We start from the raw sequence: 18229 nt of genomic DNA, 5'->3' as shown, positions 1-18229 counted from the left end.
GAAAGGAATTTGTTATAAATATCAGAGATGTAGACGTATCTTGGCTTGGTTTTATTAAAGAAATGCTTTGAAAGAAACACTTACCTGAAGATGTAGTAGTTGTTGCAGATGGTGGTCTTGATGTCGGCATTTTATTCAACTTCGAACTACTGTTGGGCGAAGCTGCGGGGTTCATATTGCCATTCAATAATCCACATTGTTGTGCTATCGTGTCATAGGCAGCGGACATACCCGGTTGTAACGTGAAGGGGTTTAGGCCGCCTAAGCCGAGAGGCGTATACAGTAAGCTTGGATTCGGAAAGAAAAATGGGAATGGATTGGTAGTAGCCGCTAGATTAGAGGTAGATTGAGATTTGTTAGAGTTATGAGCGTCTTGGGGTTTACTAGATTTACTAGAACTGCTGCTTGACTTTGACATGTTCTTTGACGTATCTGGAGCAGCGGCTGCTGCCGCAAGAGCGGATGGATCCATGGCTCCTAAGCCAGGTAGACCCAAGCCTGCTAAGTTTGCGAATAGATTCATATTAGTGAGATTTCCCAAACCCCCCATCGAGCCTAATGCTCCCATATTGGGCAATCCGGCAAATGGCATCAGTAACGGATTGGTTTTGGGATCAAATTGCCCTAGACCAGATAGACCTGTCAATAAATTGGAGTTAAGGCCTGCTAAAGTTGAAGTACCCAACGATGGGAAAGACATGCTAGACGGTAATGATGTTGTCAAGTTGGCAGAACTGACGCTGGATGTGGATCCTGTAGGACTTGATAACAAAGGTGGACGTCCAGGTACGTTGCTTTTAGATTTACTGCCACTACCGCTGCCGCTGCTGTTACTTGGTTGACCTAAAAACAAACGGTGCATTGTAATTTCTACATTTCCCCAAATAATAAAATAATTTATTAGACAGAGACATACCTGGTAACCTTTTTTGTAGATCGTGACTCAAATTACCACGTTCTTTCACCAATTCGGACCATTTTGGATCTATATCATACATAGGATTCTCCATAAGCCATTGCCCTAACCTCTTTAAAGTTGGAGCCTTCGGTCCTGTTAACTTTTTCCCAGTCACTCGATGAATAACTGCCACATTCTCATCCCCTGTCAATTTCTTCCAGTCCAAGAGTGTAGGATCTACTCTTGGCCTTCTTCTTCTAGCAGCTAAATAGTCAGCAGATAAAGGTTGTTCCGCCAAAGCAGCGTTTTGTTCTGCCAACCATTTGTTGACTTTGGCTTCGTGGGAATAAGAATTAACTTTTGAACTGAAGTCCGATACTTTACCTGTTGAGAAAGGAGAATATTATTTTGATAATTCAATTTTAAAAACTCTACTGTTACATACATATATAGAGTGGGCCAAAGAAAACAGTCCACCTCGATTTTTGATCTAAAGGGACACATTTTTACAGTACATATATCTGTCATTTGTCAACCCCCTCCCTTCCAGTTCCCCCATCCCTTATTTTAAAGTAGGGGAATAGGGGTCGTGTGCTAGCTCATTTGAAAGGTTATTCAATTCTCTATTAAGTAATATAAACATTAACATAATTATTTATACAGGGTGTCAAAAAAAATTTAATCAAATTAATTGACACAAAAAGAAGAATGTATGTAATTTATTTAATTCAAAATACATTCTACTGCTGTCACAAAACAAAAAAAAAATATTTTTTGATAAATTAACTTTGCTTTTCGCTTAAATTCAATGTTCAAGATGCCACCCATCTGCCTCTTGGTAGGTTGAATATTGAATTTAAGCGACAAACAATGTTTATTTATCAAATAAACATTCTTTTCTGTTTGCTGTCAGCAGTAGAATGTATTTTGAGTTAAATAAATTACATACATTCTTCTTTTTGTGTCAATTAATTTAATTCAAAATAATTTTTCTTGGACACCCTGTATAAATAATAATTGTCAATGTTAATATTACTGAATAAAGAATTGAATAACCTTTCAAATGAGCTAGCACACGGCCCCTATTCCCTATTTAAAAATAAGGATTGAGAGAAGTGGAAGGGAGGGGGTTGACAAATGTATGTACCGTAAAAATGTGTCCCACTTAGATCAAAAATCGACCTGTTTCGTCATTTTCTTAAAATCTAATAAGTACTGCTAAATATCGAGGTGGACTGTTTTCTTTGGCACGCCCTGTCATATTAACATTGAGCTTGCTAATTTTATGTCGTGCAATAAGACACCAGGTGGCGTTTTAATGTTTGAAGGTACATTATTTCATATTGACAAACGCCCAGTTTCACCAACGTGATTTAGGTGAAAATTTGATCTTAAAAAATAAATTTTACTGAAGTCAGTTAAGTTTCGTCCACCAACTAAAAATATTTACTTAAAAGCACAATTATTTTTGCTTAAACTTAGTCACCTACTTTGACGACTTAGCAAAAACATTGCGTTGCTTTGACATTTTAACTACAACTGCGGTAAACATTATCAACGGTCAAGCAGGAGCGGGCGCACGGTTCTTAGACATTTACTACGGTTGCCTACTCCGACTGTGGTGGGGAGACTTAAATGTTCGACTTACGTCGCAAGAGTACACAAGCCCATTTTTAAATTTGTTGCGGTAATGATCTTCGATATTCGAATGTGTGTGTATATTATTGTGCTATTATAGGTTTGTTCCAATACAATGAAAACCGTCATGTAACGATTATGCTCCTGCGCGCAGTAAACAAAATAATACGTTCCATGGGTTATTTTGCCTACTGCGCAGGAGCGTGATCGTTACATGACGGTTTTTTGTTGTGTTGGAACAAACATTATTTATCTTATATATATCCTAGTTTACTTTATATTTTTGTATCTGAAATTTTGGTGTTATTCCCCGCAAAAACTTATTTTGAATTATCCATGAAAAGTTATTTATTATAGTTGTATATCGTACCTATTGGGAGCTTAAATTATTATTATTAGCCTATTATGTATTAACGTAATAATAATGTTGATTAAATTTTAGAATGCCAGGTACAGGCTGTAGTGTGGCCAAATTTATTACCTATTATTTACATTCTTACAATAAATTATACAAGTAATTCTAATTCACATAATCCTAGCTGACCTCAAAGGACGGTACGTATTCAATAGTTAATCCAGTGTAATCCAGTGAAATTCAGTATAACCGACAAATTTTCAGTGTAGAATGGAGATCGAAGTCCTAGATTTCCGTAAAACTTGCATTAACCGTTGGATAAACGTGTACAACCGGTCTTGATCGCTTTTATGTACCAAACCACAAAAAAAATTAGCAGTTTCCATAATTAAGTATTATAATCCACCAAACATCTTTATTTCATAACTATCTTTACTATTTTCCATACATCAAACACATAAAAATACCGATTAATCATATTACGGTTGGTTAATCATTGGTTAGTCAAAGTAGGCAACCGTAAAAAATGTCTAAGAACCGTGGAGTGGGCGTAGATTTAAGTTGGATTTATAGTTTGACGTAGCGTAGACGTAGACGCAACGGAGACGCACTGGAAAAGATCAACACCGAATTTTGTGTACTCGTGTTTATAGATGAACGCAAGCGCCTGACGGAACGTAAGAGAAACGTAACGTAACATAAGAGATGACCAACTTTCATCTTTTACAGTGCGTTTCTTCCGTCTGGCCAATCATAAGGCAGAATTTTGTTCTGTCACTCAAAGTGGACCCGCCCCGCCCCCTCATTCCTTGTGTTGTGTAAAAAGTTGATTGTCAACATATTCGAATTTTGTTAATTATTTGTTAATACAATGGATGTTAAGTTATTAATTTAATAAAAATATGTCATAGAGTCATTTCAATATTTCAGATAAATATGAGTTGTTTATTAGCCTAATTCGTGGTTATCCACACATATTATACGATAGGTAAATCCAATAAACATTTAAAGACCAGGAAATGAAACAAAATAGTTGGAAATCCCACGGCATGCGGCACCAAAGAGCATACTTTCGTTTATTTCCTAATCCATGTAACACACAAAACAGATAAATATTATAATTAATAATAGTATAAGTATAAATAAATAAACACAAAGTTTGTTTACTGTTCGTATAATTTATAGGCTATGTTGTTGAATTAGAATTAAGTCATTGTTTACTCTTTCTACTCATGCGCAAAAATTCCGCTACGTCGATCTATAAATTGACATAATATTTTCTTCCGTCTCCAGTCCGTTTCTTACGTCTACGTTGCGTCTACGTCTACGCTACGTCAAACTATAAATCCAACTTTAATCTCATGTCATCAGTGATGGATCGTAGCGACAGGTTACATCTATGTCTGTTTTCGCGTCGCCCTTAATAATGCTGCTGCAGTTGTAAAATAATCATCAGGAAAAAACCAAATCCAGACCACCGCCTAAACATCCGAAAAGGTACATTACTTATGAGGGAAATAAAACTGTTTTTAGTTTAAAAATTTTGTCACATAAAATATTTCCTTAGGGGTTCTTAGGCGTCGACTGGCAATTTTATCCCCTTTTTTGCATTTCTGTCATTTTTGCAATAGAGTTTACGTGTTTATTCCTATGTCCTTTATGTTATATCACCACTTTCATGTTTCTTCTCTTTTTCAACTGATTTTGTATTTTCTATATTCTTGGTTTATTTTAAAAAGATCTAAATCATGATGTCCACCTAATGTTTTGTCATATAAAAAGAGAATTGTGCCCTAGAATGCGTTTTTAAAATACTACCTGTTTGAGCGATGTATTTAAAAAAATCTTGTGCAAAATTGGCACTATAGACTGTTTTTAAACCAAGAGGAGTAATGATTAATATAGTAATAATAAAACCGCGTCGTAATGATTGTTTGTAATTGGTCCAACCTCAGGCAAGTTTACTCCACTGTTATCAAATTTTGACACGCATAGCGACGTATTAGTATAATATTTATGGATTACCGTCAAAGGTCGATATGATCGACCAAAAAAGAAGATGTATTTGGTTATATTTCTAGTAACTTTCTTGGATGTGAATCTGTCTTGTTAGTTTACTCCTCTTGGTTTAAAAACAAAGCTTAGATGATGGAATGAACAAGAATTATCATTACATATTTGTAAAAAAAGTTGATTCAAACAGTTTTACTCACATTTTCAAAGTAAAGAAAGGGCTCAATGAAACTATTACCACATTATAAGTAACTAAAATATTATAAAAACGTTGCAAATTATAATAAAATAACCCGTGTTGAGCTGCCCCCCCCCCCATTTGCAAAAATTAAAAAAACAAATAGCCCTGATTTATGAGCTTTCATATTCCGCAAACTAAAAATTTTGAGCTCGTTCCCCTGAGCAGGAATTTGATACTTAAGTGGGGGGGCTGAGTCAGCCCCCCCACTACTTAAAAATATGAATATTGAATCGGTTTTTGCGGCAGAATTACGAGCTATTTATGAGCTCTTGAAATTATATAGTTTCGATTTTTGAGCTCATCCCCTTCACCCCCAAACAACCCTTAGTTGATTTAACTTAAGAGAAAAATGCTGAGAAAACTTAAAATATATCGTATTGAGGATATAATTCCTATAGCTTATATACTCTTTCGATTATTGAGCTACAGCCCCTTCGCAAGAAACCCACCCTATCTTCCCGGCTTAAGAGAAAGTTGTACTTAAAATGCATTAAATTAATTATTTGGCGACTACATATCATTTCATAATTTATAAGTTCCCAAATTACGCGCATTTAGATCAGTAAATTGCAATTTATTTTGTATAGTGCAGTCACTGAAGGTAAAAATTAACGATTACCTTCAATTTCGGTGAACCTTCATCGATTTTCACGAAAATTGGTCAGTGGTTATAGGATACCTCAAGAAACTAAGGTGACATGGTACCACCTTGGGCTTTTACCCTGAGGGTGGATACCGCCCCTTCTCGGGGGTGAAAATTATTTTATAAAAAATAACTGCACAAATATATAAAAGAACAAATTATAAGCAAAATTTATTATATAAAGTTATTAAAATAAGTCAATACTTTTTAAGTTATTAAAGATCAAAGATTTTTTAAAGCGGTTTTTCGTAAATCACTGAAAAACTAAGTTTTTACAAAAAAGTTAATAGTAGTTTAATTCGCATAGCTTATATTCTAAGAATAAACGCTTAAATCACCCGCCTTTCGATTATTGAGCTACAACCCCTTCGCAAGAAAACCATCCCATATTCCCTGCTTAAGAGAGAGTTGTACTTAAAATAATTTAAATTAATTATTTGGCGACTACATATCGTTTAATAATTTATGAGCTCGGAAAATATACGCATCTCAATTATTGAATTGCCATCTTCTTTGTATAGTGCAGTCACTGAAGGTAAAAATCAACTATGACCTTCGATTTCGGTAAATCGCCATTCATTTTCACGAAAATTGGTGAGCTAATAGAGGATACCTCAAGAAACAAAATTAATAATAACAACTTAGCCGGGGGTATAAGTCAACCCTTCTCGGGGGTGAAAATTACTTTATTAAAAATAACCCCACAAATCAAGAGAGGGAAAAATTCTAAGCAAAATTTGTTATATAAAGGTATTAAAATAAATCAATACTTTTTGAGTTATTAAAGATCAAATATTTTAATTTTTGTGAAAGAAAATACATGCTTTAAAGCGATCTTTCATAAATAACTTAACCTTCCGATGACCAACCTTTTTTTGTTACACGGATGACCAAGGGGGGGGGGAATGACCCCAGGTCAAAAATGTCAAAAATGACAATTACCAAAAAAATAAACTTTTTTTTTAATTTTTAATTTTTTTTTGGCATGGACTTTATGTCATTCAGCCAGTCACAACATGAGTATTAGTGTCATGTGTAGTGTGTATGTTGAGTAAGTGTCTTGTTACTTTGCAAAGTAGACGTCATTAGCGTAAAACTACTTGTAATTACACATAATAGACGCTATTTTACTAAACATCAACTTCAGAATATACTTTTTATTCGTAAAATATAGGGAATTTTTTTATTTCAAAATATGAGGATATGTAGAATGATATTAAAGTCAAACAAAAAAATAATGAGTTAAAAATTAAAAATACTTTTGAATTTATTAAAGAAAAACATACGCTGGGGTCACAATTTCCCCCGCTTGGTCATCCGAAGGTTAAAAACTGTAAGTTTTTACAAAAAAGTGTTCATCACTAAAATTGAAGCTAATAAAAAATATAATAAATTGCTGACTTCAAAAACCCTTTAATGTAAATTTAAAGTAAGTTATAGGTAATTAGATGTATAGTTTTTTCTGCAACTATTCAAATCTAAGGATTCATGCTTAAATAACGGGAAAGAGATGCATTTTATAACACTTACTAAATACTTGTCAAAGTACTTAGAAATACCTATCAAATGAGCTCCAGAAAAAGTTGATAGCATCAAAATGTATACTCCAAAAATTTTTACAAAAAATGAATTTTTTTTAATCACTCTGTTAATTTTTATGATATCAGGCACATCCAACTAAGGTAATTTCAAGAGCTCTAAAACTGTATTACATTTAGACCCGATACTTTATGTCTCGATTAACAGCCGGTTAGTTCACCGGGGTTTAATCGTGACCTCTTTAGGGTCTCTTGCGTTTTAATAAATGCAATTATAAGTATTATTATTATCCAGATTTAGCCATACGGCTCACACTCCCTCTAAGGGGAAAATTGACTCATCCCAGATACCTACGGTATCAAAAGGATTGAGCTCTGGTGGGACTCTTTCCGTGTTATCGAGCCCTAGGTGACTTGGTATGCAGGTGTATCTCCCAAAAATTTTCGTACACATCTGGCCGTTGCGAGTAGTACTGCTTTCTGCATGGTCTTATAAAGATGTTCATTAAGACCCAGCTTTTTTATGCTTTCGAGGAGGGTCTTCGGAATGACTCCAGTAGTAGACATAATAATCGGTATCGTCTGCGTACTTTGCATTCTCCATTGTCTCCGTATTTGAATTTCCAGATCTCTGTACTTGGCGATCTTTTCAGTAAATTTAGTACGTAGATTGTTGTTGTTAGGAATCGCCACATCAATGAGGGTTGTTTGTCTGGTTAATTTATTGACTAATACGAGATCTGGTCTATTATGCGCCACTGTTTGGTCTGTGAGCACAGTGCGGTCCCAGTATAGCTTGTAGTTGCCATCCTCAAGCATACTCTCAGGGACGTATTGATAATATGGGAGATGGTCGGTTTGGAGAAGTCCCAGCTTGATAGCTATCTCCTGTTGAAGGATTTTTCCCACTGCGTCATGCCGTTCCTTGTACTCAGTTGCAGCAAATGCCTGGCAGCCCCCTGTAAGATGTTGGATGGTTTCTTGGGCTTGACATCCATATCGGCATCTGTCGTTTTGAACATGAGGGTCTTTGATGATATATTTCAGGTAATTTCTGGTTGGTATAACCTGATCCTGAATGGCCAGTAATGAACCCTCCGTTTCAGGGAACATCTTTCCTGATGTCAACCAGTAGTTCGACGCTATATTGTCGACATAATCTTGGCTGACCTCATTGGGATGTCGCCCGTGCAGAGGTTTACCCATCCAGGCGCGCACTTTTTCGTCCTTAGTAAGGTGGTTTATGCGAAGTTCTGCTTCCCTCAGTTTTATCGGTGTTGTGTCATCTACTGCGCAGATAGCGCGATGTAGAGTAGATGTTTCAGCCTGCATCTGAAAATAAGATCTTAAATTAGCAATTTGTTTGTCTAATTGCTCACCTATATCCATAAGTCCTCTTCCTCCTAAATTCCGTGGTAATGTCGTTCTTTCTACTGCACTTTTTGGATGGTGTTTTTGTGCCTTTGTGAGGTGCGTTCTTACTTTTCGCTGAAGATTTTCTATGTCCGTTTTTGTCCACTTAACAATGCCGAATGAATAGCTAAGCGCAGAACATGCGTAGGTGTTTAGTGCCTTAAACAAATTTCTACTATTAAGGTGTGAGCGAAGCAGCTGTTTTACCCTTCGTATAAACTCAGTAGTTATCTCTGTTTTCATTTGTTTATGGTCAATTCTCCGCGCTTGCTTTACTCCAAGATATTTATACATATCGTTTTCACCCATGGCCTCGATGTTCTGGCCATTTTGCATATCGAATCCTCCGGGCTGTACTTTTCCTCTGACTATATTTAAAATACGGCACTTGTCTAGTCCGAAGTGCATGCTAATATCATTAGAAAAAGTTTCTACAGTTTTTAGCATCTCATCGAGTTGGTTTCGAGTGGAAGCCAATAATTTCAAATCATCCATATACAATAAATGATTAAGCTTCGCCACCACATTGTTGTTATTTTTGATGCTAAAACCTGCGTCTGTGGAGTTCAATAGCTGAGATAATGGGTTCATAGCTAGACAGAACCACAGTGGACTCAACGAATCTCCTTGAAACAGGCCCCGGCTGATTGCGATATTTTCAGTTTCGATGTTATTTTCACGTATTTGTAGGTGAATTCTAGTCTTCCACTCCGTAATTATATGCTCCAAAAAGGTGACTATATTATCATCGACTTTATATATTCTCAATATATCGATAAGCCATTCATGCGGCACTGAATCAAAGGCCTTCTTATAATCAATGAAGGCAGTAAAAAGATTCCTCTTTTTGGAATATGCCTGGTTAGAAATGACTGAGTCGATGATGAGTTGCTCTTTGCAACCCATGGAACCCTTAGCGCATCCTTTCTGTTGAGGCTCTATGATATTGTTCAGAGCACAGTGTTGGTAGATACGTCGGGCTACACAGGATGTGACCAATTTGTACAAAGTTGGAAGACAAGTAATTGGGCGGTACTTGGCTGGATCTTGAGTGTTATTTTGATCTTTCGGAATTAAATAAGTGGTTCCCTGAGTTAGGAATGATGGTATATCCTGCGGATTAGAAATAACATGATTAATTAGTGTTGATAAGCATTCATGAACACTCCAAAACTTCTTGAGCCAAAAGTTTTGAACTCCGTCTGGTCCAGGAGATTTCCAGTTGTGAAGCTCTTTGATGGTATTTGAGACTTCTTCAGTAGTGAAGGGTTCGTAAAGGGTGGTAATGTAGTGTTGGCAGTTTTGTGTCGTTTCTTCTATCCATCCAGCATTGTTGTTAAGAGCAGCTGGCGTGGAAAGTTGATTTCCCCAAAACTCATGAATTTCTTCTTGGCTTGGGTAAGTCTTATCAACACGTTCTACAGTGGAATTGAGTTTTCGATAGAACGCCTTTTCAGAACTTTCAAAAAGAGCATTGTCGCTTTTGCGGTTGTTACTAACTTTGTACCTCCTTAGTCGTCCTGAATAAACGGAGAGCTTTTGTTTTAATGTGTCCAGACACTGATGGGCTGTGTTGTTTTCTGGATCATATCTTGAGTGTCTTGCGGTAGTCAGCATTATATCTTCAGCTCTTCTGATGACTTTTCTACTTGTTACACCTCGTATGTATTCTGTGACTATACCAATATCCTTACGTAATAATTCGATCTTTCCGAGCAGTCTTTTTTCCCAGGGTGCAATTCTGTTACCAGTTCTTTCGTTATTAGTAACCCGTCGTGTTCTGATCTTAACGCCCATTACATTAGCAATTGCTGTTGCTGCACAGTAGATTAGCATATGCAAATATTCCAACGTGTGAGCTTCTACGACATAGTTGGGTAGGACTTCAGTGTTCACAATTTGTAACAGCGCACCTAGTTTCTTACAAGAGTTTATTCGTGGTAGCGGTGGTCTGCTAAGTGGGTTTGTTCCATTAAACTCTTGTACGGCACGAGCCATTTCGTTTGCTAGACTATCGCGCAACTCGTTGTTTTCCTGCTGTGTATTATCAGGTTGAGTTTCTGGCATGGGAATCTCAGGAGTCTGCTCATCGAGGATTTCATTAGGGACTTGATCTAAAACTTGTTCTTGGTTATTAATCTCCCGTTCGACTTCGCTTTTGATCGAATTGCGTCTAGTCTCTGGGATAAGGTTGTTCCTTATGATTACCCGGTATTGATCTGATACTCTTTGCTCCGATACTTGAATATCTGGGTACGTCCTGCAAAATTCGGCATACAGCTGTTGTCGGTAGCCGATTGTTTCTTGACCGAGGTTTGTCACCTTGTAATAGAAGCGCAAAATGTTTTCATTAATGGACACAGTCCATTTCATGCGCTGCCTCGGTCGTCCCGCTTGAGTGAGCGCCGGCTGATGATCCAGCGCAGCACCTTCGGCGGGTGGAGCTCTTGTTGTTGTTTTTATGTTGTTGTTTTTGTTTTTTATCTTGTTGTTTTTGTTATTATTATTATTATTATTATTATTATTTACAATCATAATACTTGTAATTGCATTTATTACAACGCAAGAGACCCTAAAGAGGTCCCGATTAAACTCCGGGTAACTAACCGGCTGTCAACCGAGACATAAAGTACCGGCTTAATCTTTTAAATACTTTATTTTTTAGGATAATAGGTTAACCTTCGGATGACCAAGCGGGGGAAATTGTGACCCCAGCGTATGTTTTTCTTTAATAAATTCAAAAGTATTTTTAATTTTTAACTCAGTTTTTTTTTATTTGACTTTAATATCATTCTAGATATCCTCATATTTTGAAATAAAAAAAATTCCCTATATTTTACGAATAAAAAATAGATTCTGAAGTTGATTTTTAGTAAAATAGCGTCTATTATGTGTAATTACAAGTAGTTTTACCCTAATAACGTCGACTTTGCAAAGTAACAAGACACTTACTCAACATACACACTACACATGACACTAATACTTATGTTGTGACTGGCTGAATGACATAAAGCCCATAACAAAAAAAAATTAAAATTAAAAAAAAAACTTTCCTTTTTGTTAATTGTCATTTTTGACATTTTTGACCTGGGGTCATTTTTCCCCCCTTGGTCATCCGTGTAACAAAAAAAGGTTGGTCATCGGAAGGTTAAAGAGCTCCAGTTACATTGTTCTTGTAGTAAAATTTGGGCTTAAACTTTTCTATCTTCGTTATTTTGATTCACACATAAATCAAAAGACAAGTAAAATCTTTGCTAATAAAAAAAAGCCCAAATTTCGTTATCTATCATTTTTTACGTCAATCGAGTATTGTTGGAGTTATTATTTTAAATGTGATCTAAAAAATAAGGTATTTGAAAGATTAAATGTAATACAGTTTTATAGCTCTATACTTTAAGTATAAATTTTGATGCTATCAACTTTTTCTGGAGCTCATTTTTGATAGGTACCTATTTCTAAGTACTTTGACAAGTATTTAATACCTAAGTGTTATAAGATGCATCTCTTTCCCGTTATTTAAGCTTGAATCCTTAGATTTGAACAGTCGCTGAAAAAAATATACATTTAATTACCAATAACTTACTTTAAAACATTAAAGGGTTTTTCAAGTAAGCAATTTATTATATTATTAGCTTCAATTTTATTGATGAAAACTTTTTTGCAAAAATTTAATTGTAAAAACTTACAGTTTTTTAGTTATTTATGAAAAATCGCTTTAAAGCATGCATTTTCTTTCACAAAAATTAAAATATTTGATCTTTAATAACTCAAAAGTAACAAATTTTGCTTAGAATTTGCCCCTCTCTCGATTTGTGGGGTTATTTTTAATAAAGTAATTTTCACCCCCGAGAAGGGGTGACATATACCCCAGGCTAAAACCGCAAGTTGCTATTGTCAATTCGTGAAAATGAATGGAGATTTACCGAAATCGAAGGTCATAATTGATTTTTACCTTCAGTGCCTGCACTATAGAAAGAAAATGGCAATTCAATAATTGAGATGCTTATATTTTGCGAGCTCATAAATTATTAAACGATATGTAGTCGCCAAATAATTAATTTAAATTATTTTAAGTACAACTCTCTCTTAAGCCGGGAATATGGGATGGTTTTCTTGCGAAGGGGTTGTAGCTCTATAATCGAAAGACGCGTGATTTAAGAGTTTATTCTTAGAATATAAGCTATACGAATTAAACTACTATTAACTTTTTTGTAAAAACTTAGTTTTTCAGTGATTTACGAAAAACCGCTTCAAAACATGCATGTTTTTCACGAATAATTAAAATCTTTGATCTTTAATAACTTAAAAAGTATTGACTTATTTTAATAACTTTATATAATAAATTTTGCTTTTAATTTGTTCTTTTATTGATTTGTGCAGTTATTTTTTATAAAATAATTTTCACCCTCGAGAAGGGGCGGTATCCACCCTCAGGGTAAAGGCGCAAGGTGGTACCATGTCACCTTTGTTTCTTGAGGTATCCTCTAACACTCTAACCACTGACCAATTTTCGTGAAAATCGATGAAGGTTCACCGAAATTGAAGGTAATCGTTGATTTTTACCTTCAGTGACTGCACTATACAAAAAAAAAAAAATTGCAATTTACTGATCTAAATGAGCGTAATTTGGGAGCTTATAAATTATTAAATGATATGTAGTCGCCAAATAATTAATTTAATGCATTTTAAGTACAACTTTCTCTTAAGCCGGGAAGATAGGGTGGTTTTCTTGCCAAGGGGTTGTAGCTCAATAATCGAAATGCACGTGATTTAATAGTTTATTCTTAGAGTATATAAGCTATAGGAATTATATCCGCAATACGATATATTTTAAGTTTTCTCAGCATTTTTCTTTTAAGTTAAATTATGGTAATCAACCAATTAAGGGTTGTTTGGGGGGTGAAGGGGATAAGCTCAAAAATCGAAACTATATAATTTCAAGAGCTCATAAATAGCTCGTAATTCTGCCGCAAAAACCGATTCAATATTCCTATTTTTGAGTAGTGGGGGGGGGGGCTGACTCGGCCCCCCACTAAAGTATTAAATTCCTGCTCAGTGGAACGAGCTCATAAATAGCTCATAAATCAGGGCTATTTGTTTTTTAATTTTTGCAAGTGGGGGGGGGGGGCAGCTCAACACGGGTAATAAAATAATAAAGAAGCTGATACTTTATGATCAAAGATCCAAATATACATTAATAAGCAATCTACAGAAAATCTTTCTACTCATTCACCTACTTGTGTTAATTAGCAAGACAAGATTAAATTACCGATATCGGCTATCATCGCTTCATAACTCTTCCTCTGCTGTTGTTGCTGTTGTTCTTGTTGTTTCTTCAACAACATATTTTGTTCTTCAGCTTGAGCCAAAAACGACGAGAAGGAGTCTTTGCCTGCTGTCGATTTTAAAATGATTTTAAAATGATTATACGTGTAGTGGATGGTAAATTATTATAGAATAATGTCCATATGAAGGTTTTGTCGTATCTTCGAATCAAAGTGTTCGATTCTTGTATCCTTCCCGTTCTCACTTACGGAGCTCAAAACTGAACATTCACAAAAATGAACATGGATAAGTTTAGAAAAAGAGCCATGGAACGACAGATGCTTGGTATCTCACTCATAGATCGGCAAACAAACGAAGCAACCCGGAACAAAACAAAAGTAAGGGACATCGTGGAACAATCAGGTAAATTAAAATGGAAATTGGCTGGACACAACGAACGTCTCAAAAATGGTAGATGAAGCAAAAAAGTTGGAAACTGGCGACCGTACGAAACGAAGTGACCAAGAAAAAGACTTGAAATGCGCTGGAGCGACATCAAAAGAGTCGCAGAATGTGGAAACTCCTCACACCCAACAGGGTTGAATATCAAGAAATGGGAGAGGCCTTTATTCGATAATTCGAATAGAAAAAAGGCTATAAAAAATGTCCATATGAGTACAAAATGTTGCGTAACTCACAGAAATCACGCAGAACATAATTGGATATCTCCCGTCATGTAATATAATCATAAAATCTAGCAAATCATATTTTTTAACAAATTGAAGAGTCTCAGATGCAGAATTCACCATTAAAAATGGTAAATAGTTATTTAAATCTGAGACTTTTCGTGTTGAAAGTTCTTTCTGGTACATCCTTAATCTGCGACTTTAACAATTTATAAGACCGCAGACGACAAATATAGAAAACAAAAAGGATTCCTTGCAATCACATTCTGTTTTCATTCGTCTAGGAAAAGGACAGAAGAGGAACTTTCTAGTACTCAAATCTGAGTAAAGATAGAAAAGTAAAAGATGGTTTTGCTTGTTTTTGATTCAGACGGATGCACAATCGCCGGACAGCTGTTTCCACCGTTTCAGGCTTTTTCAACAGCGCTAGCGTGCACTCCTCTGAATCGAAAAACTGCTCAACCATCAATTTAAGGGAATTTGAAAGATCATTCAAGTTCCCATTGGGACGCGATCCAGCGACATCTCTTAACAAATTGAAAAGTCTCAGATTTAAATAACTATTTACCATTTTTAATGGTGAATTCTGCATCTGAGACTCTTCAATTTGTTAAGAGATGTCGCTGGATCGCGTCCCAATGGGAATTTGAATGATCTTTCAAATTCCCCTTAAATCGATGGTTGAGCAGTTTTTCAATTCAGAGGAGTGCACGCTAGCGCTGTTGAAAAAGCCTGAAACGGTGGAAACAGCTGTCCGGCGATTGTGCATCCCTCTGAATCAAAAACAAGCAAAACCATCTTTTACATATTTTTTAAGTTTGTAATGAAACTGGTGTAAAGGGCCTAGCCGGGTAAGATGGTGAAAAGTGCCCCCAACTCGATTTAAATTCCATATAGGCCACTTCTTAGCCCATATAGAGGAACTCACTTTCTGAAATTTTTAGCCCCCTAGGTGGTCACGTGACCCCCTAGAGCCTAATTAGGCTTTTTATGTTTTTATTTTTTATCTCAACCGCATCAAGAGCTAGCCAAAAAATTTATTTAAAAAAGTTGTAAGTTTCAAAAAGATCTATACGAAATTTTTTTTTATTTTTTTGGCGGGAAATTCGAATTTTTAGAACAATTTTAAACTTTTAAATAACTCTGAAAAAAAAAAACTAAGACACTCGTTTTTACGAAAATCAATTATAATGTGTATTTTTGCACAATATTTCACCCTGAATTTTTTCAGATTTTTAAAATTGGTGAAACGTACCTTTAAAAATAAAAAACCGCATTTTTTCGGTTTTTTTTTTCGTTTTTTGATACAATTTTATACATATTTTTCAAAAAAGGTAACACCGTCACTAAAATAGGTAAAAAACTGAAAAATAATTGGGGTTTGCTGAATAAAAATTTTTCGTAACGCCATCCATTTTCAAGATACAGGGCGTTGAAGAAAACAAAATTTTACACATTTTTTACGATTTTGCTGAAACTACTGGCAACATTGTAATAAAACTTGGCGGGTTTTAAGAGGTAGTTATTTTGCATGTTTTGACATACAATTAAGGATTTGATATTCATCATTGGCGCGCATAGGGGTAATGGTCTGAACTTTTTAAAGAATAAAGATAGTACGCCACTGACATATTTCAAATTAACAATCTTTTTTGAATTCCTCGTTGAATTTGTGACAAAAAATCTATCTTCTTATTTTTTCATACGATGCGCCATTTTTATTCAAAAAATAAAAGATCTTAACCCTTACAAATTATTCGAACTTCTAGTAGTTTCTACATCTACATAAACTCGTACATCCATTATAAAAATTAATTCGAATACTTTGGAAGCGTTAAGATATTTTATTTTTTGCAACAAAACGGCGCGTCGTATGAAAAAATGAGAAAATATATTTTTTATTGCAAATTGAACGAGGAATTCAAAAATCATTGTTAATTTGAAATATGTCAGTGGCGTACTATCTTTCTTTCTTTGAAAAGTTCAGACCATTACCCCTATGCGCGCCAATGATGAATATCAAATCCATAATTGTATGTCAAAACATTCACAATAGCTACCTCTTAAAACCCGTCAAGTTTTATTACAATGTTGTCAGTAGTTTCGGCAAAATCGTAAAAAATGTGTAAAATTTTGTTTTCTTCAACGCCCTGTATCTTGAAAATGGATGGCGTTACAAAAAATTTTTATTAAGCAAACCCCAATTAGTTTTCAGTTTTTTACCTATTCTAGTGACGGTGTTACATTTTTTGAAAAATATGTATAAAATTGTATCAAAAAACGAAAAAATACGATTTTTTATTTTTAAAGGTACGTTTCACCAATTTTAAAAATCTGAAAAAATTCAGGGTGAAACATTGTGCAAAAATACACATTATAATTGATTTTCGTAAAAACGAGTGTCTTAGTTTTTTTTTCAGAATTATTTAAAAGTTTAAAATTGTTCTAAAAATTCGAATTTCCCGCCAAAAAATTAAAATATTTTTTTTTCATATAGGTCTTTTTGAAACTTACAACTTTGTTAAATAAAGTATTTGGCTAGCTCTTGATGCGGCTGAGATAAAAAATAAAAACATAAAAAGTCTAATTAAGCTCTAGGGGGGTCACATGACCACCTAGGGGGCTAAAAATTTCAGAAAGCGAGTTCCTCTATATGTGCTAAAAAGTGGCCTATATGGAATTTAAATTGAGTTGGGGGCACTTTTCACCATCTTACCCGGCTAGGCCCTTTATCGTGGTTGATAATAAGGCAAAAGGGGGACAGAGGGAAAGAGACCAAACAGACAACTTACTGAAATTACACATAAGTATCCTGCGAGAAAGATGAGAGTTCAAAATTTAGCCATTTTTCTATTATAGTTATATGTAGTAATTATAATGTACACCAAAGAACTATAAGTCCAATAATAAATTAAAGTGCATAGAAATCTGCTCAATTTAAACTTTTGATTTGAACTATATTTTTTTTTCGGAAACTACACACACCGGCAAAATTAAAGGAACACCTTAAAAATCGGGCATGTTTGATGTCTCGAATCTCCTAAATAAGTTGTCCGATTTGAGTGATTTTTTTAATATGTTGTAGCCTTATTATTTAAGAATATCGGTGTAATAATATTGTTGCTAGACGGGTAAATGTCATTTTATACCGGGTGTAACAATCATACTGTGGTTTTTCCTTAAAGTTCGAAACACCCTATGGAATATTCTAGCCTATATAAAATATTGAAATTAAAACTCAATTGTAGCTTTAGGCTTTTTTAACATTTTCTTTTTTGATTCATTTGCTTATGTTGAATAATAAAAAAGTTAGGTACTTTAACAAATATCCATGTCCTTCATCAATACAGGCAGTGGTGTCATGGCAAAATTAGCAGTGCCGGAACACACTGCTAATTTTTGTTTACAAAACCTAAATTCTCTATTTATTTTTTTTTTCTTTTCTTAACCAGTGCCGGCACGGCGTTCCCCCACCATGACACCACTGAATACAGGGTGTTTCTAAATAAGTGCGACAAACTTTAAGGGGTAATTCTGTA

The 18229-nt window shown here is 34.9% G+C and overlaps 1 protein-coding gene across 13 annotated transcripts in view; it reads right to left on the bottom strand.

Moving 5' to 3' along the window:
* The window catches only part of LOC114339291 (chromodomain-helicase-DNA-binding protein 7), a 281299-nt gene that overhangs the window by 23036 nt on the left and 240034 nt on the right, over positions 1-18229 (bottom strand). For 8 of the 13 annotated variants that reach the window (XM_050658452.1, XM_050658454.1, XM_050658456.1 and 5 more), the window contains 3 exons: positions 14009-14134; positions 917-1282; positions 85-843 (listed from right to left, as the gene is read on the bottom strand). In XM_050658452.1, the coding sequence (XP_050514409.1) occupies positions 85-843; positions 917-1282; positions 14009-14134 (1251 nt within the window). The remainder of the gene's footprint in view (positions 1-84; positions 844-916; positions 1283-14008; positions 14135-18229) is intronic. The other 5 variants (XM_050658458.1, XM_050658460.1, XM_050658461.1 and 2 more) reach the window with 2 other exon arrangements.

This window comes from Diabrotica virgifera, chromosome 8 (genome assembly GCF_917563875.1).
Source record: "Diabrotica virgifera virgifera chromosome 8, PGI_DIABVI_V3a".
Taxonomy (NCBI): domain Eukaryota; kingdom Metazoa; phylum Arthropoda; class Insecta; order Coleoptera; family Chrysomelidae; genus Diabrotica; species Diabrotica virgifera.
The sequence above is the reverse complement of the archived record's forward strand: the minus strand, read 5'-3'. Positions and strand labels throughout refer to the sequence as shown.